General features: G+C 39.1%; 1 protein-coding gene across 2 annotated transcripts; it reads right to left on the bottom strand.

Moving 5' to 3' along the window:
• Positions 1 to 641: 641 nt before the first annotated feature.
• UBE2J1 (ubiquitin conjugating enzyme E2 J1) lies at positions 642 to 24593 on the bottom strand. 2 transcript variants are annotated; one of them, XM_032275268.1, is made up of 8 exons: positions 24245 to 24593; positions 16346 to 16419; positions 15283 to 15414; positions 12176 to 12260; positions 11920 to 12025; positions 9022 to 9151; positions 7152 to 7271; positions 642 to 4008 (listed from the first exon to the last, which is right to left on the bottom strand). In XM_032275268.1, exons 1-8 carry the CDS (start codon positions 24273 to 24275, stop codon positions 3730 to 3732), a joined length of 957 nt encoding a protein of 318 aa, XP_032131159.1. In that variant the 5' UTR covers positions 24276 to 24593; the 3' UTR covers positions 642 to 3729. The 2 variants fall into 2 exon arrangements, with proteins under 2 accessions (XP_032131159.1, XP_032131161.1); XM_032275270.1 differs by lacking the exon at positions 7152 to 7271.

Genomic DNA, 24593 nt, shown 5'->3' with positions numbered 1-24593 from the left:
CCACCTCAAGTGATCCTCCCACCTTCACCTCCCAAAATGCTGATTATAGGCGTGATCCACCATGCCAGACCTGCTTGTGCTTTTGATGTCATATTTAAGAAACCACTGCATATTCCTTCGTCACATGTTTAGTATGTTTCCAATAATCTTAGAGTTTTAACTCTTACATTTAGACCTTTGATCCATTTTGAATTAACTTTCTATATGGTATGAGGTAGTGGATAATATTGCTTTATTTGCTCATTTTTCTCAGGGCAGGGTATAGCCGCAGTAGATCAAGGTCAGAGCTGTGGGAAGGCCCCAGAGACATTTGCTGAGGTCTGATTATGCCAGAAACCTAGGCGGAACTCGAGTCACACACAGCATTGTGCTTTATGTTAAGGGTCTGGCCCTATCTAAGAGCCAATAGGAGAGAAGGGGTCAGGTCTGTATATTGAAGACTCTGGCTGCAATGTAAGGAATGGGGTGAGGCTAGAGACCTGTTAGGAGGTTATTGCACCAATTCGGAGGAGTTAATATCTAAATAGGGTAGTGCCTAGTTAGGGAAGTGGAAAGATGTGAGAGAAACATTCCAGGAGGTAGAATGGATGAGAGACAAGACTGAATGACGTAAAGAATACAACCTTTGGTCAAAAACAAGGTATGAATAAAGTCACTGGTTTTATTGAGCAGCTCAAACTACTTCTGAAGGCAACTGTTCAAAAGATGTTCCCAATAGCTTTTGAGCAATGCACAGCCTCCCATAAAACCTTTAAAAGTACATCTGTTAATGTGCACATTAGTCTTTGTTAGTCAGGTTTACTAGATGCATTAACCTTACATATACTGCAATTAAGAAAACACAGGCTTTCAGTATTTCAGCCTAGGTTTTTGTTCAAATGAGTCCAAATGTGACTTGTTTATGAGTCCAAATGTTTGTTTTCTGATTCTGATCTATAAAAACGGGTGGTCTCAAGAGACCAGAAAGTTTATTCACAGCCAGAAATGACAGAGTTCTAATTCTCCTGAAATAGGAAACTTTGTATTTCCATAGTCAAAATAACAATTATTGAAATTTAAAAAAAGGTTGAGAATCTTGAAATTCATTTATTTCAGAATAAAATAAGCAGGATGAAAATGTAAAGTGCTACATAAAAGCCCCATATTACATAAATTTTGAAAAGTTCATTGGCTTAAAGTTATAAGTGAAATAGATTATGTATTTTTTCAATAAGCATGCTATTTTACTTTGATATCTCATCATATGCTATGTTGGTCAAAGAAAAAGTCATGAATTATCTACATCTGAGGATTAAAGTAAGGAGAAGTCCTCAGTCTTTACTTGCCAGAATATATAAGTTTTGGCCTTATACTGGAATTAAGGAGTTAAAGTAGAACTCTAAAAATAATAGTTTTCTAGAGACTTTTCAGTGGGGCTTGGACAAGAAGGGCTCCAAAGACCGATTTTGCTCATTAACCTCACATTGGGGGGTCAGATTGACAATTTAAGGATTTTTAGGGAGCATATGTGAGGTGAAAGGGAAGAAGAAAATGGTGCCACCTTCAGATGGTGCATCAGGTGCTAAAAAATATCCCAACACAAACAAGCAGGTGGCTAGTTGACAGGTGAGGGAAGAGATGCAAGTCAGATAGAGAAGGATCTGCACAATGCAAAATCTTCTTGGCTTTGTTTTTTTTGTTTGTTTTTTTGTTTTTTGGTTTTTTTAACTTAGCAATGAATGCAGCAGGATTGGCTTAAAGTATAGGTACACCCCATGGAAACATGCAACAAGATCACATTGATCCAGAGGCTGGCTCAGGTTTGACTGAGGGGTAATGGAAGGAAGACTGTTCCTAGCACACAATTAATCTCAGCAGAGGTTGAAGTGGTGGGGATTTCTTTCTTCTCATATGACACTACCTGGTTTTCCCAGCTGGGTCAGTGACTTCTTGCTAGGACACCACTGAGCACTGAACCAATGTTTCTAGTATGTTTCACATCAAGACTTTAGAATGTATTTTATCATGGCAATAAATTTATAAAATGGTAACCTACGATTTTCCTCACATGAGATCTTCATAAAGTCCTTGAGCTTTTTAGACTTCATTAATTTCAGCTACAGATATAAAAAACAATCTGTAAACAACTTTAAAATGCTAATTTATTAAACTTTAAGACAATTCTGTATTATATAATAGTATACAATATGTTCTTATTTTAGATGTAGAAATAAAACAAAACTGGCTCTCAGATGAAAACACAAATTGTGTCTGACAGTTTTAATAGAACCAACGTTCCATAAACAGGAGTAAAAATTAAATCTGCCTTTAAAATGATTTTACAAATTATTTCTCTTATCCATAATTTCAGTTGGTTAAAACAACATAAGGACTTTATGAATACCCTCTCCTATCCAAGATATATACATATGAGCTAACTTTTGTGGACTGATATAGAACCTAAACACAATTTCCAACATTGTTTGACTTGTAAAAAAATTAACTTACAAACACCCCTTTGGAGCATAACCTATTTGAAAGCTTGGGACTACCTATATTTAAAAATTAAATCTTCATTAACAACACCCTTAAGAGTGTCTTCAGTGCTACAAACTGAACATGCTGAAGGCAACGTTTTTCTGTGATTATATGGTCTCACCAGGCATGATGATGAGAATATTATCTATTAGAGTCTGTGGAGCTAGCTAGCACTAAGTTATATATTGATTTTTCCACTGAAAATTCTTTCTTGGGCTCTGACTAGGTGGACAATTCTAAGTAAATGTTTTTTCTAACTTCTATCACTGTTACCTGGGCCCTGAGGTTTTCTATTAAAATAATACATGAAATATTTCAATATTATGCATATTCCTGGAATTAAAATTTATAGTGATTATAAAGCTAGGCATATAATACATCTCAAAATACATACATTTCAAAGCAGAGCAAACATTCAAATCTTAAGATCTCCCCATTTAACTTCTGGGAAGAAAATAAAGCAATCTCCTAGCTTGGACCATTTCTTCCTTAAAACAAAAATCTATGGAAGACTGTTTTACTTCTTTTTAAATTTGTGTGAGTATGGCAGCAGGGGACAGTGGGTGGTGATCACAGCATATCAAAGTGGTTACAAAGTACTCCCTCTTCAAGTAACATCCAGTGACAAAGATGTGATCTCATTTCCTCATAAATGTTTGACTGAAATAAAGTTTTTTCACTAAAGAATGTTTAGACACAAAGTCACAGAATGAGCAATCCCAGTAAATCTCCTATGAATGACTTTTTTAAAGGAACTACTTGAGTTTTGCTTTCCCTTTTCAACTGTTTTATCCCTATACATTCTACAAACGTAGAAACAGAGTACTCAATAAATGGTATTGAGTAACTAGTAATAATCACTGGAACTTAAAACATCATCTTTTATCCAAAAACTTCAAAGGGCAATACAGTAAAGTATTATAAATTTACATAAAAAGAAGGTGAAGCATGAGAAAAAACAAGTTATTTCCCTGCAAAGCAGATCAAATAGTGAGACAAGGAACTTTGACTTCCGGTCTCTTACACTAAGCAGGACATAACTGCTAGACATAGTCTGAATGTCTAGATATATTTATACTAAACTTATAAGGATCAAAAAAGGAATGAAGGGTAAATACAAAATAATCTTTTTGTAAACAATTCTTAGATTATACCCAATGCAGAATGTTTAATGAAGCAGTTGAGTCACAGCTCTTAAGTCACAAAACAATATTATAACTCAAAGTCAAATATGTATTCATTGGCCAGATATATTCGTCGGAATATAAGAGCGGCCAATGCCAAAGTCAGGATGACAATCAGTACAGCTGATCCACCATGATCAGTGTGGTTGTCTCTTGGCTGGTGGCCCTGGATTACATCTTGTGAAGTGGATGACCTTCTCTGACTCTGCTGCTGGGCCCGGCGCTGTCGAGGGCTCATGGAAGTATTCTTAGCTACAGGCTGGGTAGGCTGTTGAAAGGATGCTGCCGAGGAATTCTGGACTCCATACTAGGAAATTTTAAGAAATTTTGTTTGAAACTGGCAAAGAAGATTTGTATAAATGCTTGTTATCTATTCAAGAATACATAGAATCTCAGAGTACAACATATGACTAAAGGCAACACTACCAAGAATGACAGTTACTAATAATGTATCCTACCAAGAATGATAGTTACTAATAATGTATCCTTTCGGAGGCATCTAAATTTAGATTAAAAAAAAAAAAAGAGTCGTAACTCTGGACAGCTTTCTGGCCTTTTATTAGTTTTATTGATATATTTAGAAAAACAATCCCTTAAAACATTGACTCTAGATGATATTTTAACACATACACTTACTGAAAATATTGATATACATATAATGTTTTAATTAGGTTCCTATGTTTCAGATGCCTTTTGTCTCTATTTTTTTTTTATCATTATATTTTTAGGGATGGGATCTTGCAGATTGCCCAGGCTGGTCTTGGACTCCTGGGATCAAGCGATCCTCCTGCCTTGGCCTCCCAAAGTGCTGGGATTATAGGTGTGAGCCACTGTGCCCAGCCTCAGATGCCTTGTGGATGGTATAACACTGACTAAAAATTTAGTACTTTAATAAAATTCTAAAATGTTTCCTATTTCAAACAATCATACAGCCCTTTGGGAGGCTGAGGCAGGAGGGCTGCTTGAGCCCAGGTGTTTGAGACCAGCCTGGCCAACACAGCGAGACACTATCTCTACAAAAAAATTTTAAAACTTAGGTGTGGTTGTGCCCATCTGTGGTCCTAGCTACTTGAGAAGCTGAGGCAAAGAGGATCACTTGAGCTGAGGAGGTTGAGGCTGCAGTGAGCTATGATCACACACCAGCACTCCAGCCTGAGCAACAGAGCAAGACTCTGTTTCTTAAAAATAAATCACATTCTTAGTTAAGTACCTAGTGATTTATATATATATGTATATAAATTTTTCTATAATAACCTAGGAAACCAGCATGTGTGAGGGAGTTTTGCTTTTTAATATAAAATGAAATGGCTTATTCAGAACCTTGACCCCTGGGAAAAGTGGAAAATCTGATAGATTACAAGAACAAACTGCCATTAGTGTTTTTCCCACTTCTGCATTTCCCATTGCTTTTTGATGCTAAAATATCTGCAACAAAAATCAGCAGATGGCCTGATGTTATCAGCTGTGTTTAGAGTTTTAACAATCTCTTCCTCCTCCTCAAGGCTAACAACAACAAAAAAATCATAGCTTATCTGGGATTTGATGTATAACATCTCAATGAATTTATATTATACTTAATGTAAAGAAACTACCCTTAGCCAAACTGGTTTCAGTTACTTTCACAGTGGTAAAATTACATAATCATACTCTGAGATAGTTTATATGTAAATATAATTAAAAGCTTAACTTGCAATTGTAGACAACTGATTGCTTGTTGGTATTTTAACCAAAAATGGTCTCAATTAATGACCTATATCTATGAATAAGAATTCTAAGTTTTATGTTGATTAAAATCAAAACGAGAAATACTACTATAATAACATCATTGTTTGTACACTCTAATTTACTTCTTGATTTATTTAATTATATTCCTAGCATTTTTTAAAAGTGTCAAACCTAAGATTCATTCATTCAATCAACAAATAAACACTGACAATCTACTAAATAGAAGGCACTAAGCCAGGCACTGGGGAGACAGTGGAGAAGTTGAAAGAGACCCCTGACCTTCAAGGAACTTACATTCTGGGAAGAGAGATAGACAATAAATAATTACAAAGTAAATTACAACTGGAATAAGTATAACTGGAATATGTAACAAGGGGGACTTAACATAGATTTAAAATATACAAAGGATTTAAATACATCACAAACAGGAGGCTTTCCTAAAAGGTGAAAAAAGATTACCACCTTCCTTAAGAAAACTATGAAATAGTAATTAGAAAGCTTTTTTAGCATTTTAAACTAAAACATACTGACTTTAAAATTAATTCATTATTTTCCTCTGCAATTCATAAATTACCCTGGGATCACACAGAAATGATTACACTGATCCCCACATGCTTTTTTCTTGGACCTCCATCTTCAGGCCCCTATAGTACCACCCTCTCCTTTATTCTTCTTCAACCAACTTTTCCTTGCCCAGCTCACTCTCTGAATAGTAGAGACTTACTCAAGACTATCCAGTCCCACTTTATACAAGTTATTGCTGGGTAAAGGGCAAATATGCATCTGCCCAGCTTCTATTTCAATTTTCCTTCACCCTTTAAAGTCCTCAATAAACTGAAGAATCAACAACAAAAAGGATGTGATTACTTAACCGAACAATCTGTTAGAAAAGACCTCAAAAGACAGTTCATCTTTTATATATAGGAAGGAAAATCATTTTTCCCCCATAATCCTAATTCTTTGGCACCAATCCAGTCATATTTTTAAAATCAGTCTCTCTGATCACCTAGGCCAATCAATTTCTTAGACAATAGGTCAGGGTACACTAACAACACCCATAGCATTCATTCTTTCATTCAACAATTATTTATTGGACACTTACTATATATGAGGTAGCACTGTCCAACAGAACTTTGTGATGATAGTAATATTTATATCTACACTGTCCAATATGGTACCCATTAACCACATGTGTCTATGAGGCACTTGAAATGTGGCTGGTGTGACTGAGGAACTGAATTTTAAATTTTATTTGATTTTGACTAATTTAAATTTAAATGTAGATAGCTGCATGTGGCTGGTGGCTGCATGTGTTGGACAGAGCAAGTCTAAGGCAAATTTTTGGCTCTAGGACTTTATTAAGTCAGTCCCTTAATGCAGCTGAACAATCCTGCCAAAAATAGTGTCTATTTAGAAAGTGGCTAACATATGGATATTTTGTTTTATTCAGAGTCTAACACTATATTAAAATTAACTTTTCAGAGAATCATGGAATTCTGGAGGGACAAGACAAAAATTAAATCCAGCCCCATTTAACAAAAAAGAAAAGTGTGGCCAGAAAACATGAACAACTTGCTCAACATAATATGATTAATTAGAGGGACTGTTAGAATCCAGTTGTTAAGAGAACCAAATTTTTTCAGATATTTAATCTAGGATCTTCTCCTGTTCCAAACAATGATAATGATAGAGACATACATATATATTAAAAGATAAGAGCCATACCGATGTACTGGCTGTAGCACCCTGGAATGTTGTAGGTATATCATCTTGTAAATCAGTTAGTGAAAAAGAGTGGTTTAAGTCTGACTCAGTGATAGTCTTTCCAGACGAATTGACTTCTGCCTATAAACAAGATAGACCCAAGAGCAGCGTTACAACAGGAAACAATAGGGAATATACAGAATAATTTGCAACCCGCCAAATCCCATCTATTGGATTTATTTTAATTGTTAGTTTAATATCTATTATCAGGCAGTTAAGCACTGAGCACTCTTTTGTCCAACACTGTACTAGGTTTCATAGGAAGAAGCATGAACAACACCTGTTCTTGAGAAGACATTATTTGATGAGGAATCAAACTAACACCCATGGTTCACAATCCACAATGCTAAAACCCTCTCAAAACTCAAGGTTTTTTTGGTAATTTTTAGGCAAAGCCTGACATGAGCTGATGTGAGGCTATGAATAGTCTTTATCCCACATTAATGTAAAAACAAATCCCACATTAATATAATATTCAAGGGTTTGCTGAGGAAATCCTAATGGATTTGATTATGAGGTACTGCCCCAGATATCACTGCAGGTTAATGTATGGTATATGTAAGATCTTTTCTTAAGTTTGAAAAATTCTGACGTACAAAATGCATTTGGTCCTGAGATTTTTCAGAAGCAATTTTAATGTAATAAGAATCCTCAGAAGGAAGAAAGTAACCAGCAGGTTCTGAGCAACTCCTCTTCCAGGCACTACAATAAAAGAGAAGGGCATTGGACCTGGAAAGATAGTCCACAGAGAAGTGGAGAGGGAGGAGAGAGAGCCATGTTGCTTAATGCAGGCTGACATTTCTTTTCGTGAAGGTGATCAAATTCCAGAAGGATTAAATGCTTAATACTTTATTTTTTATTTATTTGTACATATTTTTTTGAGATGGAGTCTCACTCTGTCCCCCAGGCTGGAGTGCAGTAGCCCAATCTCAGCTCACTACAACCTCCGCCTCCCAGTTCAAGCCATTCTCCTGCCTCAGCCTCTCGCGTAGCTGGGATTACAGGTGGCCGCCACCACGTCCAGCTAATTTTTTGTATTTTTAGTAGAGGCGGGGTTTCACCATGTTAGCCAGGATGGTCTCGATCTCCTGACCTCATGATCTGCCCTCCTTGGCCCCCTCAAAGTGCTGGGATTACAGTGATGAGCCACTGCGCCTGGCTAATACTTTAAACAATTAAATATTTAATACTACCATATAATCCTATGTTCAAGTAAAACATATACAGAAAAAAGGGGTATATGGGAGGTATGCCAAAATATTAACAGTAGCTATTTCTTGAGGATGTGATTATGAATGTCATTTTCTTCTTATTGCTTATCTATATTCTCTATAATAATAGGTAGAATTTATTAAGCACCAGGGACAATTCTGAATGCAACTCGTGTATTACATATATTAATTCAGTCCTCACAACAATCCTATAATATAGGTACCATTATTATTTGTAGATAAGAAAAAGGTGCAAAGTGGTTAATATGTCTGACATCATACCACTAATAAGCAACAGAGCTGGGATTTGAACTCTGGCATTATATACCAGAGTTCAAGTTTCAACCACTCACTATGCTATAAAACTTTTGTGAATGCAGTTATGAATTTTGTAATAAGAAAAAAACTGTGCCAGTATTAAAACATTTCATGTAACCTATACATATATACACCTACTATGTAACCACAGAAATTAAAAATAAAAAATTAAAATATGAAAAAAGAAAAACATTTACAAAACTTTATATTGCAAAAAAACTGCATTGCTTTCCCTTCTATGCAGAACCTAGCAGTAAACAAAAGGGCTACAAGATTAGAATTTATTTAAGGACTTATAGTACCTTAAAACTGATTTGCCTCGCCAGTTCTTTGGCTTCTTGGTCAGCTTGGCTTGAATCGCTTCCAGATTTTAAAGGCAACAGGACATCCTTCATGGCAGAGCCACATCCTTCACAACAGAAATCTTGTGATCTGGTAGAAAACAATTTTTTAAGTGAAAATGAATCAAATAGGTGTTTAATTCCTCTTATTGAGACACTCAAATGCTGAATCATCAAAATGAAAAGAAAGGAACACTGGAAAATTCCATATCACATTTATCCACATGCTATGAATTAGACAATTAATGCAATAATTATAGTCCTGAGACAAGTAAATGTTAGGTTGGCTTTAAAAAAAATCCAGGGCTCAGATTCTATTTATCCAATAAACTATCTAAAGAAAAATAAGCAGCCAGGTACAGTGGCTCATGTCTGTAATCTGAGCACTCTGGGAGGCCGAAGCCGATGAATCACGAGGTTAGGAGTTCAAGACCAGCCTGGTCAACATGGCAAAACCCCATCTCTACTAAAAATACAAAAATAGCTGGGCATAGTGGTAGGCACCTATAATCCCAGCTACTCAGGAGGCTGAGGCAGGAGAATCGCTTGAATCCAGGAGGCAGAGTTTGCAGTGAGCTGAGATTGCATCACTGTACTCCAGCCTGGGCAACAGAATGAGACTCCGTTTCCCACTCCCCACCCCCCCCAAAAAGAAAGAAAAAAGCAAAAAAAGAAAAATAAGCTTTACATATTTTTTTTTGCCCCCCCCCCCCCCCCCAGCTTTACATCTATACAATAAAAAATTTGTCTATTATACTATCCTTGAGATCACATAAAACAAACCTCTTTTAAGCCTGTGAAAAAAGTCTTTTAACAAGATCAACTTACCTGATAGCAGAAACATATATAAAGTAGTAAAGAAGCCAACTAAACATAGAATTTACAGATATTTCTAGAAAATAAAAACCTCACAAATAGCAGTATAACTTGAAAGACTTGGGAAAACTTGCAGAAAATCCAAAGACTTAATTTATTACTGATTATTAAGTAGAGACTCAAGATATGTCTGTTAACTAGACTATTTCCTAAAATGTATTTGTTTTTCTATTTTTCCCTTTGTATTCCAGATATAGCCAAAACTTCCTTGAAGTTTACAATAGTCCTATGAGGATATGAATGACTGAAAGTAAATACACATATATAGAAGTATATATTGTTACACTATTGAACTCCTTTTTAAAAAATTGTTTTTCATAGTACTTCTAGTACTTCAAAAACTTCAGGTCTTGAAGAACATGCTAGTTAAAATTATGAAGTAACATCATATAAACAAAATATATGTAAAAGCAGCATAATTTAGTGTTTTGGTTTTTTTTTTAGACAGGGTCTCCTTGTTCTGTCACCCAGGCTGGAGTGCAGTGGTGCAATCATGGCTCACTGCAGCTTCAACCTCCCAGACCCCAATGTTCTTCCCACTTCAGCCTCCCAAGTAGCTAGGACCACAGGTGTGTGCCACCATGCTCAGCAGATTTTTTTTTTTTTTGTAGAGACAGTGTCTCCCTATTACACAAACTGGTCTGGAACTCCTGGGCTCAAGAGAGCCTTCTGCCTCGGCTTCCCAAAGTGCTGGGATTACAAACATAAGCCACTCTGCCCAGCCTAATTTAGTATTTATTGATGAGTATTTTTTGTTTTACCAAAAGTGGTACTGTTGTCCACACACCTTTGAGATGTGGTTATATACAAATTATTTGCTTCAAAATGTATTCACTTTTAACTGAGTCAGATGAAACTTAAGTAGAGTGTTTATTCTGAATCTATTAGTTTATCCACAATGGTAGCACGCTACCATGGTTGAATGCTAAATGTTTGTTTGGTTTTTTTTGAGATAGGGTCTCAACTTGTCACCCAGGCTTGAGTGCAGTGGCACGGTCATGGCTCACTGCAGCCTCAACCTCCCCAGGTCAAGCCATCCTTCCACCTCAGTCTTCCAAGTAGCTGAAACTACAGGTACGTGCCACCACGCCCAGCTAATTTTTGTATTTTTTGTAGAGATGGGTTTTTGCCATGTTACCCAGGCTGGTCTTGAACTCCTGAACTCAAGTAATCCACTTACCTTGGCCTCCCAAAGTGCTGAGATTATAAGTGTGAGCCACCATGCCCAGCCCAAAATCATTTTTTAAAAGGTTTCTATTATAGACTGAAAATCTAGAATATATACAGTGAGAAGCCTAGAAGAACAAGAACTCCAGTTCTTTTTTTTTTTTTTTTTTACCTTGCCCATGAAATCAACTGGATAAAAGCATCAAGATAAAAAAAAAACTAACACAGAAAATCGCATGAAAACAAATACTATGTATTCAAAGTACATAGTGTAATCTATGAAGAGTTGTACAAACAAAGTATATCCCCAGAGTTTGGAAATAAGGTTTAAAAAGAAAAGTTGCTTATAAGACCAAGTAGTCTACCAAATCTTCCAGATGCTAAAATCTAACTATTTGATTTAGCAAATATCTGAGGAGGGCCTACTCTGGGGTGTGCTAGGGTAAAACACGACATAATTTAATTAACATACTATGTCTGAAGGGTGGTAGGCAGCAGACTCCAGAGTAGAAAAATTATCAACATCAAAAATTCGATCTCAGCACTACTCAAACAGGGGCTACTCTGAAGGGAAGGTCTGATCTTGGTTATACAGACAAAAATGCATACTAGGTAGCATTAAATCAATTACTTAGATTCTGGTCACTCCAAGGAAATTAGTATAGCTGAATTTCTAAAATAGCAAAACTGAGATAAGATCCTGTAGCCATACTCACTCAGAAAGTAAGTCACATAGTAAGAGGCAGGCCCTACCTCCTAATAGCCATTACCCTGAATACTATTCAGGCCTCAACAAGAATGAAAGGCAGAACTTACTTTTTGGCAAGTGCTCTTCTTTCCTCAGGAGTGTAATCTAGAGAACCTATGGCTCCCTCTCCTTTTGTTGGCATAAACCCAATGATGGCTAATAATGCTGTCCTTACTGAAATAAAAAAGTAAACATCAATCTAAATTGCTTTGTAAAAGCAACTGGGTTTATTCTGGAAAGAGAAAAAAAGAGAGTATTATACTTCATAACTATGAATTGACTGAAGTTATAAGAGATTTATATTCACTATAAATTAACACTTACTACTCCATGAAGGCTGCCAAGTTTCAGGATGATGTCCTGAGATGCTCAAACAGATTTTCTTGCCTACTTCAAATCGTCCATTAGCCTGAGGAATGAACAATGCATTTAGGAAATTAAATACGTGTGTTTAATGTTTTATACTTTTAAAGTAAAAATACATTATTTATATATAACTAATAATTTTAGAGATTATCTTTAAAAATTTTTTTTAAATGTAACCTCTAATGGGGCACAGATTTTTTGTCCTTCTAGACACTCCAAAAATACTTGTTGGATGCTGAACAATAAAAGCTGTTTTTAGAAGGTGTTTTATATAGCACCTTTTGAAACTGAATTGCACAACTGAAATCTAAATAATTAACACATAAAGTTTTACTGGCCAGTGAAGTGGCTCATGCCTATAATCCCAGCACTCTGAGAGACCGAGGTGGGAGGATCACTTGAGGCCAGGAATTCAAGACCAGCCTGAGCAACACAGTGAGACACAAAATAAGAAAAAAGAAAGAAAACTAGCCAAGAGTGGTGGCATGTGCCTCTAGTCCTACCTACTTGGGAAGCTAAGACAGGAAGATTGCTTGAGCCCAGGAGTTCAAGGCCACAATGAACTATGACTGTATTGCAGCACTCCAGCCTGGGTGACCATGTGAGACCCTGTCTCAGGAGGGGAGGAAAGGGGAGGGCAAGGGAGGGGAGACTGATGCCTGTAATCTCAGCAATTTGGGAGGCTAAGGCAGGAAGATCACTTGAGGCCAGGAGTTTGAGAACAGCCTGGGCAACAAAGTAAAACCCTGTCTCTATGAAAAATAAAAATTAAAAAAAATTAGCCAAGCGTGGTAGTAAATGACTACGGTCTCAGCTACTTAGGAGCCTGAGGTGGGAGGATTATTTGAGTCTGGGACATCAAGGCCGCAGTGAGCTGTGATCATGCTATTGCACTCCAGCCTGGGTGACAGAATAAAACCCTATCTCAAGAAAAATGAAAAAAAAAAAAAGAATCTAAAAGAGAAGACATGCAAGAGGCTAGGATGAAACCTCAAGACTCAGTATCCCCTAACTGGATGTTAGTGAGGAAAGACATGGGGAGAATGGCTTTGAGAGAAGTATGATTTTCAGAGGAATGATGAATGAATGAATGAATAATACTTGTGGAATGAAAGTTGGAGAAGACTTTTCAAAAGAAAGGAAGTAATACAGAAAGAGTGTCATGTTGAAAATCAGGGCTGATTCTCAGCCAGTGTGGTTAGTATAGCCATACCATTGGCTAACTATTGAAATATATCTGTATTTGTTGGCAAAGAGCTGCTGCTAACTACTGCCCTCCATCACCACCGTTCTCACCATGTACCAGCCCCTCCCTCCCCTAAGACCACTTAGCTCTCCCCATGATCTAGCAACTAAATAAGTGACTCCTGACTCAGAAGAGTGTCTCCAGGACCCTGCTCCAACCCTACTGCCAGCATTAACAGTTCTCAATATCAGCTAATACTTGTTAAGCAGCTTCTATATGTCAGGCACTTTATGGTGTGATTACAATTACCAAACACAACATTCCTTCTGACCAATGAGAAAACTGAATTTTAAAGACACTATGTAATCACCCATAGTGTAATGGAAAGAGCAATGGTCAGAATCCAGGTCTACTGGCTCTTAAACAAATGCTCTCTCCATTATTCAAAATAGTTAAAAGCAGCATTAATTTGGTATTTATTGATGAATACCTGTTGTTTCACCATTTGCTACTCCGTGTGGGTCAGATGTTTAACTTAGAAGAGGATGAAGACTGAGAGGAAGCAGTGAGATTTCTCAAACTGGTTTCTGAGACTGGTGTAGTAAGCATGTTTCAACAGGGCACTATGTGTGGAAGGTGGCCTGCAGCAGGCTAAACTAGAAGAAGGATGCCTTGGAGGTTACCAAAGAGAAAAACAGGCACAGCTTAAAATGATAACAGATGCAGGAAACAGTTTTTGTGTTTGTTTTTGTTTTTTTCAAGGTTAGGAGATAATTAAACATAGTTAAAAGAAATGAGGAAAGAAAAGCTTAGCAATTAAGAGAGGAATTAGATCAGTAGTTTTCCTTGGCTAGGTATGATGGTGATTTCCTGTCATCCTAGCTCTTTGGGAGGCTGAGGTGGGATAATTGCCTAAGGTCAGTAGTTCAAGACTAGTGAGACCATGTCTCTATCAAAAAGCTTTGTAATTAGCTTGGTACAGTGGCATGTGCCTATAGTCCCAGATACTCAGGAGGCTGAGGTGGGAGGACTGCTTGAGTCCAGCAGTTTAAGGCTACAGTGAGCTATGATTGTGCCACTGCATTCCAACCTGGGCAACAGAGCGAGACCCTGTCTCTAAAAAAAAAGTTTTCCTTTGCATGAAGAAAAGATACGTAAAGTTGGAGGGAAAGAGAGATTCTGAGATAGAAATAGAAATGATGCTAATACTTATTGAGGACTCTGTGTCAGGCTTTAAGAGCTATACAATAAGATATTGATACTTTTCATCCCACATAAACTCAATGAGGTAGGTATCATGGATTCTTATTGTCAAGATGAGGAAACTGAGGAAAAGAGGCTGGAGTGCAGTGGCGGGACCTCGGCTCACTGTAACCTCCACCTCCCTCCCAAGTAGATAAGATTACAGGCACCCACCACCACGCCCAGTTAATTTTTTTTGTAGTTTTAGTAGAGACGAGGTTTCACCATCTTGGCCAAGCTGGTCTTGAACTCCTGACCTCGTGATCCACCCGCCTCAGTCTCCCAAAGAGCTGGGATTAAAGGCATATGCCACCATGTCCAGCCCATTAGCTACTCTTTAGTGAGTAATTATGAAGTGCCAGATGTGTGTGCCCAGCACTTTGCATATATTAATTTATTAAATCCTAACACCCATGATATGATATTTATGCATTCAGTTGTATCACTTTTACTTCTTAAGTGCATCAGCTTCCTAGGAATTATTTTGGAGGATAAAAATTGTAGTCCCAGGGCCTCCACCCCAAAAGCAAAATTATAATAATGTTATATTATTTCTTAATGAAAATGATTTGCTTACTATTTTGCAGCTAACAGGAAGAGTTAAGCCACGAGCATTCTAAAAATCCAGAATTCTTACCGTTAGGAGAATAATGCTTGGTGGTTTCATGGGATACTCTGGTGGCAGTACTATTCGCCCATGATAAACTCCTCCATCAAAATCGGAGTCTGGGGGCCCTCTAACCGTGAAGTGCCATTCAAAAAGGTTATCCTGAACAAAAACAATAATTCACAAGGAATCAATAACCTTAAAAAGTTTGATCATTTTATCAATCTAAATATTAGAAATAGTACCAAGCAAGAAAAATTAAATGTTTTATATTATTGCTAGGATAGTTTCTAATGCACAAGATGTCTCAAGAATATAAATGATAAATTAAATTTATAAGTAAAAGCTATTTAATGTAGCTTTCATGGTCCACTGAGCTAAAATCTTTTTAAATAAACACATTAAAACTTAGTGTTGTTATATATTCATAAGTAACTTACAGGTTTAAATTGGAAATTAATCCTTGAAAGAATAGCAAATTGTGATAATTACCATATAATCAAATAATTACTATGTTTGGGTTATTTTAACACATCTTTAAAAATTATCCATTATAGTTGCCTAAGCTTATTTACAAAATGGTCAGTAATATTAATATATTTAATGTCATCTTACAGTTACCGCATACTTTTCAGTTTACAAAATACTTGCATATAAGTTATTATATTTTTTATTCCCACTGTTACCGTGAAAACCTGCTTGAGCATATTTAAATGCCCTCCTGTTACAGATAAAAAGACTGAGACAGGTAAAGATGTTTATACAAAAAGCCTTGAGTAGCTACAAAGACCCATCAAGGGGCTTCCAAACTTTACTGTAAAGTATCTGGGGTTCTTTCCACTTCCCCTCCCTCATACTCAAGATCTAACCTCAACTTAGTATCTGAGACCCATTTTATAAACACCACAAATCCGTTTCTTCTAAAGTGATTTGCAATGGCTAATGAAATATTCATGAAATATGGTGAATGAAGTGTCAAACTACATCACAAACATCTGTAATGACTCAAAGCAATGAAAAGCAATTTTACAGAATTTGTTTTAAATGTTAAAATACTAAAATCCATATAAAGAACATGGAGACAGAAACTAACCTCTAAAGGTTGCGCATGGTAATGATCTGTTGGATCTTTCAATTCTGCTGCTTCTTTCATTAAACGTTTAACAGCTAAAATAAAATTCACAAAATAGAGATATTTAAAATATACTTTTTCTGATGATTAGCACAGACTTACAAGCCTAATGAAAAATGTGCAAAGGACTAGTGCAAATGAGCATATGGCAAAGGTTTAATTATAAGATGATGGGAATAAATAGAGGGGGAGAGGAAGGAAATAGTTGCTAGGCATTAACACTTTTAAAAGACTTATATATTAAATATATATAGTGAAAACACTATTTTTATTTAATAAGTACTTATATAAACTTCCTATATGGTGGTATTTATTGAAGTGCTTTTACAGACATTAATAACTAATTTAACCCTTAATACAACATTACTAGATAGGTATTATTTCTATCCCCACTTTCCAGATGGGAAGCCGAGACACGGAAAGATTATCTAACTTGCTCTAGGTCACACAGCTAGTAAATGAGAGAGATGGGATTCCAACACAGGCAGTTTGGCTCTACCCGTTAAAATGTTTTTATTAACAAAAAATGTATCCTCTGGATCTCATGCTCGGTGAACAGGAAACACCTCTATATCCTCTACCTCTTGGGACTTTCCATCCACTACCTTGCATTAAATTAATGGACTGTCCTCTGAATTCACTGACTCTCCATAGCCCTGATTAAATTCCTTCTTGAAATGATCCTTCAGCTTTACTAAACCTCCAGTCCACTGACCCCACAACTTTCTTCACCTCTCCTTTACTTATATTCATTTTCCTCTTTATCCACAACCTCAGCTCTTAGGAGTCCCTCTTTCACGCTCCCTTAATAAAATCCAACTGTGCCTGACCCAACCCAACCATCTTATTTGTTGTCTATAGCATCATCGAAAGGAGGAAAAAAAGTCACAGAAGCTGGTGCAGTAATGCCATTGCAAGTCATTATCAACAACCTCCACTGGAACACAATGCCACCTAATGTACCTATATTTCTTTTCTTTTTTTTTTTTTTTTAATAGAGACGGGGTTTCTCCATTTTGGTCAGGCTGGTCTTGAACTCCTGACTTCAAGTGATCCGCCTGCCTCGGCCTCCCAAAGTGCTGGGATTACAAGCGTGAGCCACCGCGCCCGGACCCTACATTTCTCTAGTAAGCCTTCCTGCCTACTCTTTCCACCCAGCACTCCAAGATTCCTTCACACCTAGTCTCATTTCTCCTCTCTTTGCATTAATGGCACCCTGCTTTTTATCTCCCTGATAAACTACTCCTAACATGAGCACACTCAGATGCCTATCACAATCTGCCTATCACAATATACAATCCTATCTGTATCTGTATCTCTGCCTGGCCAAAAAAAAGTTAAGTTACTATCCTACTTCATAATTATTAATATTCTTTTCCATCTCTTACTCTGAACTAAGCGCCTATATGCAGAGACTTTGGTCACTGGATCATCAACTATTTATTGAGTTCCTACTAGGTACTAGATGCTACAGTTTCGACTGTCAAAAAAATATGGCTTTCGTAAAGGCTTATGGCTGGGAGGGGCAGTCAATACAAAATGGCATGATAAATGCTATATTAGAAACATGTACATATTGAGACACCCTCTCCCTCCAAGTCTAGAGACTGGGTAATTTATTCAATTCCTTGAACATACTTTACCTGCCCTCTACTCTAGACTTTTCTACACAGCTTTCCTCAGGGGCCAGGCTGCTTTGGCCCCATGCTCCACCTTACCATCTAGTCTGTCTACCCTAGACCTTTAAGTAACTTCTCAGGAACGTCTCTATGACACCTTCCCTTGTCCCCTCTCAGTGCTTGCAGATTCCAATCTGGGCAGGTCAAAATCTCTGCAGCGTCCTAGGGAGGGGTGGAGACTAGGAATGCTCTCTGAATTACTCTGATTAGGTTTAGAAACCACTGCCCTAGAGACCAGGTTGAGTCTCTGCTCTATGCCATCATAATACTGTATTTTTCCTTTTATGAAGTTCGTCCCACTTTAATTACTTGTTTAACATCCATCTTCCCTGCTAAGCAATAGTAATGACAGTGCAGCAATACAGTCTCCTCAGGGCTAAGCACATGGTAAGAGCTCAAATATTAGTTGAATTAAATTTTACTATCTTCTCTAAATTTATCTTTTTCTAAGAATCTGATTAAAGACAAGGTTTTTAAACTTATTTAATAAAACAAAATCCTTTATTCAAATAAAAGCTTAATGAGAATCCCAACATGTGAAACAAAAACCCCAGAGCCGCTCTGATGGAAGAGGCCAACGGAAGGGCCTGCAGGCTACTCCCTGCACTTCCATTTCACTCCTGAACAGACCCATGGAACAAGGATGGAAAACCCTGCTTTCAAGCCACTTAAACATATCATTCCTTTAAGTTAATATTATTAGACAGAAATACAATTATGGAAGCTGTTTTGAAGTTAATTAGTTTGGAGATGCCAAAAAGGTTGTTTTTCCTTCATTCCTCGTCAACTGGCTGAACTCAATAATGATTAAGCTGAAGTCAGATTTTATGTCATTCTATACCCTTATCACATTTTCTCTGCCTCTTCCCTACTCAGCTCAGTTCAACAGGAGAGAAGACAATAAACACTCAAAACTTGTATCTGGATATTGAGAGGGATGTATAAAGGGTCAGAATTGTTATAAGAATGTATCTGCACCAATCCTGTAAAGGAACAATCATTGGTTCAACAATTAAACAGCTGATTTTATTAGTTCATAAGCCACAGGCACATACCATGTAAGAGCTAAGGCCATGTAGCCAAAAGGTGAGATTAGTCTATTATTTCCATAATCTATTTTTTCCAAAAATAACATATATTATGAATGCTTCAGTGAAAAGGAACAGAGACTCAATTTAGAGCTGCATTAAAATTCTGAACTGACATATTGTAGCTGTAAGTCCTTGAACAAGTCACTTAATCTGATTGTGGCTTGATGTTTACATCTGTCAAATAAGAGACAATAATTTCTCCACATAACTCTCCTTTCCTTTTCACCTGTCTCTCTTGCCCAGGCCCTGAGTTATTAAGGTTGCAAATGGACTGGGATATAAGGCCTTCTCAACGATTCTTCCTAACTCAAAACCATGAGTCAGCAGATGTAGCTGGCCTTATGGCATGGCTCCCTGCCTCCTGAGGAGAAATACCACTGTTAGGAAACGGTCACGGTTCAGGGTGCTGCCTGGCAACTGGGCTACAGTATAGTTGGCCCCTCCTAATACTCCATCTCTTGCTTCTACACGGCTAGAGAGGAAACTTTTTTATTCCAGCTCCTCTCCTATCTCTTGGAAAGGTTGTTCCATGGAATCCTTTCACTGTGGTGAGATAAGATGTGCCACGAAAGGAAGGGGTGACACCTGCATCCCTGCTTTTGTTCTTCCTTCTTATAGAGGTCACATGGGCACTCTGGATCCATGCTCTAGGTGCTGTGGGCCTAGGCCTTAGCATTCTTCACACACTGGGGCTAGCTCACTAGGCTCACACGGGGGTTTGGATCCAGCTACAAATAAAGGGATCTTCTACAGGCCACTGGCTCCCATATATGGATTTCTCTTGAAAAGCAATTATCTTGATATTATCAATTTCCAAAGCATGAGTGAAATGCAGGAGACAGGTATATCAAGGAAGGCATGCTCCCTCACTGCCTCTTCCTGCTCCCATAATGAAGGTACTTAAGCAAATGCCTAAAGAGTGACGTTTCTGCCCAGGAGGGCCCTGCAAAGGTATCAGTTCAACAAACAAATGTCTGAGTGTTGGAGATAAAAGAATGACCATGACCTGCTTCTTGTCTTCCATAAGAGTAGAGAAAGACATGAAAATAATTACAATACAAATGGTAATATTGACCAAGCATATGTGTACAAGTATATACAGAAACTACTTTAGTCTGCCTAGCGGAGCTAGACAAGGCTGAACCTTAAAGCTTGAAGAACTATAGGAATTTCAGATGGATTTTAAAGGAAAACATTCTAAGCAGAGGTTCAAAAGGAACCAAAGCATGTAAGTGAAAAAAGCTACTCCACCTGGAGAGTCGTTTGGGCAAGATGGATAGGTAAAAATGCAGACCCAGTATAGTGGCTCACACCTATAATCTCACCACTTTGGGAAGCCGAGGTGGAGGGATCACTTGAGCTCAGGAATTTGAGACCAGCCTGGGCAACATGGCGAAACCCCTGTCTCTGTAAAAAATACAAAAATAAGCCAGGCATGGTGGCGTGCACCTGTGGTCCCCGCTACTGGCGAGGCCAAGGTGGGAGAATCACCTGAGCCCAGGAGGTTGAGGCTGCAGTCAGCTGTGATGGCACCACTGCACTCCAGGCTGGAAGACCCTGTCTCGGAAAAAAAAGAAAAAAGAAAATGCAAAACAGCATAAGAGTGGTGAACGATGAGGCTGGTGAGGAAGGCCAGGGTCAATCATGAGCAGCCCTGTAGGCCAAGCTAAGCAGTTTACTTTGAACTTTATCAACAGCTGTCAGAAAGCTACCGAAAATTTTTCAATTTGAGAGGTAATCAGTTTTTGTTTTAACTGATCTGGTGACAATAGTGACTGACTAGATACATGTGTTTCTGTGTGTGTACTGAGTTGTGTGTTTCAGGAAAGGGATGGAGCAAGGAAGCAGACAAACAAAAAATGACTCCCATAGGTGCCTGAGTGCTATCTATCCCTGGGATATGGAATATTAGAGTAAACTGCAAATTTAGGGTAGGAGAAGAAAACTGATGAGTTTCGTTTTTATACTCGCAGAGATTTTTTTTCTCTCTATGGGAAATCAAGATGAAGGTGTTGAGTCACCATAAGTTCTCTGTATCTATAGCTTAGAAGAAGGGTCTGAGTTGGACATGAAACCTTGAGTGGATTAGTGTGAAGGTGCAGTTGACACCAACGGCATGAAGAGCTAACTCTTAGACTTCTGGTAGAGGCAGCAGGTACTTTTGCAGCAGTCTCTAATACTCCCATTACCTGCTGCACGTCAATGGCCCCCTTATGAAGAAGCTGCCAAAGGAGGTTCTTTATACATATGTCTCCCCACTTTGTTCTGTAAGACTCTACTTCCTTAGCCAGAGCAGACCCAAACACAGGTCAGGGAGCTTGATCCACAGACAACTACTGACAGGCTAGTCAGAGGCGTATGAGGTGATCCTACACAACAGCTCTAGCCACAATCACAAGTCCATTCCAAAAATATCATAAAGGAAAAAGTTTCCCACCTATGAAATGAACAGATTTACTATCCACATGCTAGTGCACTAGTCCTTAACCAGTTATCTATACAGTATTGTCTTCATTTAATCTTTCCACTCATACATCAAAGAAAACCCCACATCAGTTAAAAAGTAAAGGATTATATTCCTCACACTGTGTGGTTGTTTTTGGTTGGTTGGTTGGTTGGTGTTTTATGTGTGTGTGTGTGTGTGCGTGCGTGCGTGTGTGTGTACACGCACCCTGTCATACACAGGAGATTGGAATTTTCAGTTGTTTTCCTTCATATAGGCATTGCTCTAAAAATACCACAGGACTGAGAATAAAGCAAAGGAAGGATTTTCAGGATGCCTCCTAGCATTTTCAGTAAGTCTCATATCTCACCTAATTCAACTTCTCCACGAATTCCAAATAATCCACACACTAACAAAAATAGATTTTTAAGAAGCATTGTGGCCGGGCGTGGTGCCTCACGCCTGTAATTTCAGCACTTTGGGAGGCCAAGGTAGCTGGATCACAAGGTCAAGAGATCAAGACCATCCTGGCCAACATGGTGAAACCCCGTCTCTACTAAAAATACAAAAATTAGCTGGGCATGGTGGTGCGTGCCTGTAGTCCCAGCTGCTTGGAGGGCTGAGGCAGGAGAATTGCTTGAACCTGGGAGGCGGAAGTTGCAGTGAGCCAGGGTCGCACCACTGCACTCCAGTCTGGAGCCTGGCGAAGAAGCAAGACGCTGTCTCCAAAAAAAAAAAAAAAAAAAAAAGCATTGTTTTTTAAAGCAGCAACACTATCTTTGAGGAAATAAAACCAAAAAAAGGAAGCAATTTATGACACAGCTAGAAGCATGATGTCAACCAAAGCTCAGCCAGCTGATGATAGTTCTCATACTTTGGAAATGCACAAAATTCTGGAGAATTTTAAAAGCTTATCCTCATAGTATTAAGTCTAACCTATTGAAATTGAGAGATGTTTTCTGACAACAATCTCTTGGGTTCCACCAGTTCTCCATTCCAAACTGCACTACTACGCACATGTGGATTATCCTCTGGACCTTTCACTTAGCACCTCTGCTGTCCTAAGGAACCCTGTGAGCCGGGAGCCACCAGATGTTTCTACCCAAATAGTACTAGTTAAATCTACCACAATGTAAATAATTCAATCATACATTAAGCGTTTCTTTCTTCCCCCTACCCCCACTCCGGGTTCTTTTTTTTTTGAGGTGGAGTCTTTCTCAGTCACCTATACTGGAGTGCAATCGCGATCTTGGCTCACTGCAACCTCCACCTCTCAGACTCAAGCCAACCTCCCACCTCAGCCTCCCGAGTAGCTGGGACTACAGGAGTGCGCCACCACCATGCCCGGCTAATTTTTGTGTTTTTAGTAGAGACAGGGTTTCTCCATGTTGATCAAGCTGGTCTCGAACTCCAGGCCTCAAGTAATTTGCCACCCACCCCCACAAGCCTCCCAAATGCTGCGATTACAGGCACGTGCCACCATGCCAGGTCTTCACCATATTTTTTAAGGAGTCAGTGGCCCCTAAAATGTTATTACCAAATCTACACACTTGGTCACCTAAGGACATTTCTTAGCCTGGCAGCACTCAGGCTAACAAAGCTCCCTCCAATCAATATCCTCAGGCTTTTCTGGGATTTTTGCATATTCTGAAACCTTACAAAAAACCCCAAAGATTCACAATGTCAACTCTTTCCATAAGGATGCTAATTTTGCTAATTCCTGCCGAGAAACAGCTTTTTTTGGAAGGAAATTTTAAGCAACAGCAAGAGTTGGTGAAATCATCATTAATATCCTAGAGTGTGCAGAGTTAACTGTGGAGTTTCTTCCTCCTGGCAAAATTTACCAAGGTACAGGTAGAAAAAAATACCATTTAGAGGATCCAATGATTCATTTCAAGCCTGTTTTATTAAGCTGAGAAAGCTAGTTACTTATCTTTATTATGCACCAGAAAGTAATTAGAGGCTAGGATTGCTGGGACTGCTTGTGTAAATGAAGCAGGATCATTAAATGCAGGAAAGGAATCTCTACGACTGAATACAGATATATTTCATATTAGCCAGTATGACAAAAACCAAGGTTAGTTCTCATGTACAGGGTTCAACTAGGTATTTTTTGTTTGTTTTGTTTTGTTTTAGTTCTATAGTTAACTGGTTTCGTTACAGAACATTTCCTTTATGTCTGCGATTCTATTCGCCCCAGGTGCCGCAAATAAGATATTTAAACGACCAACTCCTCAAACGTGAGTAATGCAGCCGGCTAACAGAAGTCCAGTGGCAGCGACCGGGAAGGAATAGCGACGGTGTTCCCGATGCAGGTACAGCAAGGGGTTGTTGACTGTCGCCCACCGACATCACCTTTACACCTGTTCTTAGGGATGAGTTTCTGACCCAGCTCTACCGGACGGGGCGAAGAGGAGAAAAGGGAGAGGCCGGGTGCTGCGGCGCGCTAGCCCGCCCGGGGATTAGCAGCGGGCGTTCACGCCACCCCGCCCTGCGGCCTGCACTTCCCGGGCAGGCGGCGGTCTCGCGTAGAGCGCGACACCGGGAGCGGAGCCATGAGTGGCGCCATACGCTAAGGGACCGCGGCGACCGCCCCCGGGTCCAGGTCACCCTGCCCTCTTCCCCCGGGGGCCCCAGCGTCGCTCACCAGGACTCTTCAGGTTGTAGCGGGTCTCCATGGCAGGTCGCTGGCCTGGCTCCGGCCTCCCGGGCCGCTGCCACTTCCTCTGCACGCGGCCGCTGCCCGGGTCTCAGCACGGCTCGGGCGGACGGGGCCTGGCCGAGGAGCCTCCGCAGACGCCGCCCAGTCCAGCCCGGACTGCAGGCGGGGTGACAAGGCTGAGTGCGGGCGAGGCGCGGGCTTCGCGATGGCGCCGCCTCCTCCGCTGCACCCCCGCCTCCCTGAGTGCCGGGCAGGCGCCGGCGCCAGCCGGGGCGTCGCTGAACCGGGCGACCGGGCCGGAGGTCAGTCTCCTTGGGTAGCCGCAGGCCCAGCC

Source organism: Sapajus apella, unplaced genomic scaffold (genome assembly GCF_009761245.1).
Source record: "Sapajus apella isolate SASKATOON/1434 unplaced genomic scaffold, GSC_monkey_1.0 scaffold6, whole genome shotgun sequence".
Classification (NCBI taxonomy): Eukaryota; Metazoa; Chordata; class Mammalia; order Primates; family Cebidae; genus Sapajus; species Sapajus apella.
The sequence above is the reverse complement of the archived record's forward strand: the minus strand, read 5'-3'. Positions and strand labels throughout refer to the sequence as shown.

What these genes read in the sequence shown, in the direction of transcription:
- UBE2J1 (XM_032275268.1), bottom strand. Translation starts at nt 24,275, where the DNA reads ATGGAGACCCGCTACAACCTGAAGAGTCCTG. An exon ending in CAAGCATTATTCTCCTAACG is followed by an intron (nt 12,261 to 15,282) that starts GTAAGAATTCTG and finishes TTCATTCCTCAG; the next exon opens with GCTAATGGACGATTTGAAGT. An exon ending in TTGGCAGCCTTCATGGAGTA is followed by an intron (nt 12,026 to 12,175) that starts GTAAGTGTTAAT and finishes TTTTTATTTCAG; the next exon opens with TAAGGACAGCATTATTAGCC.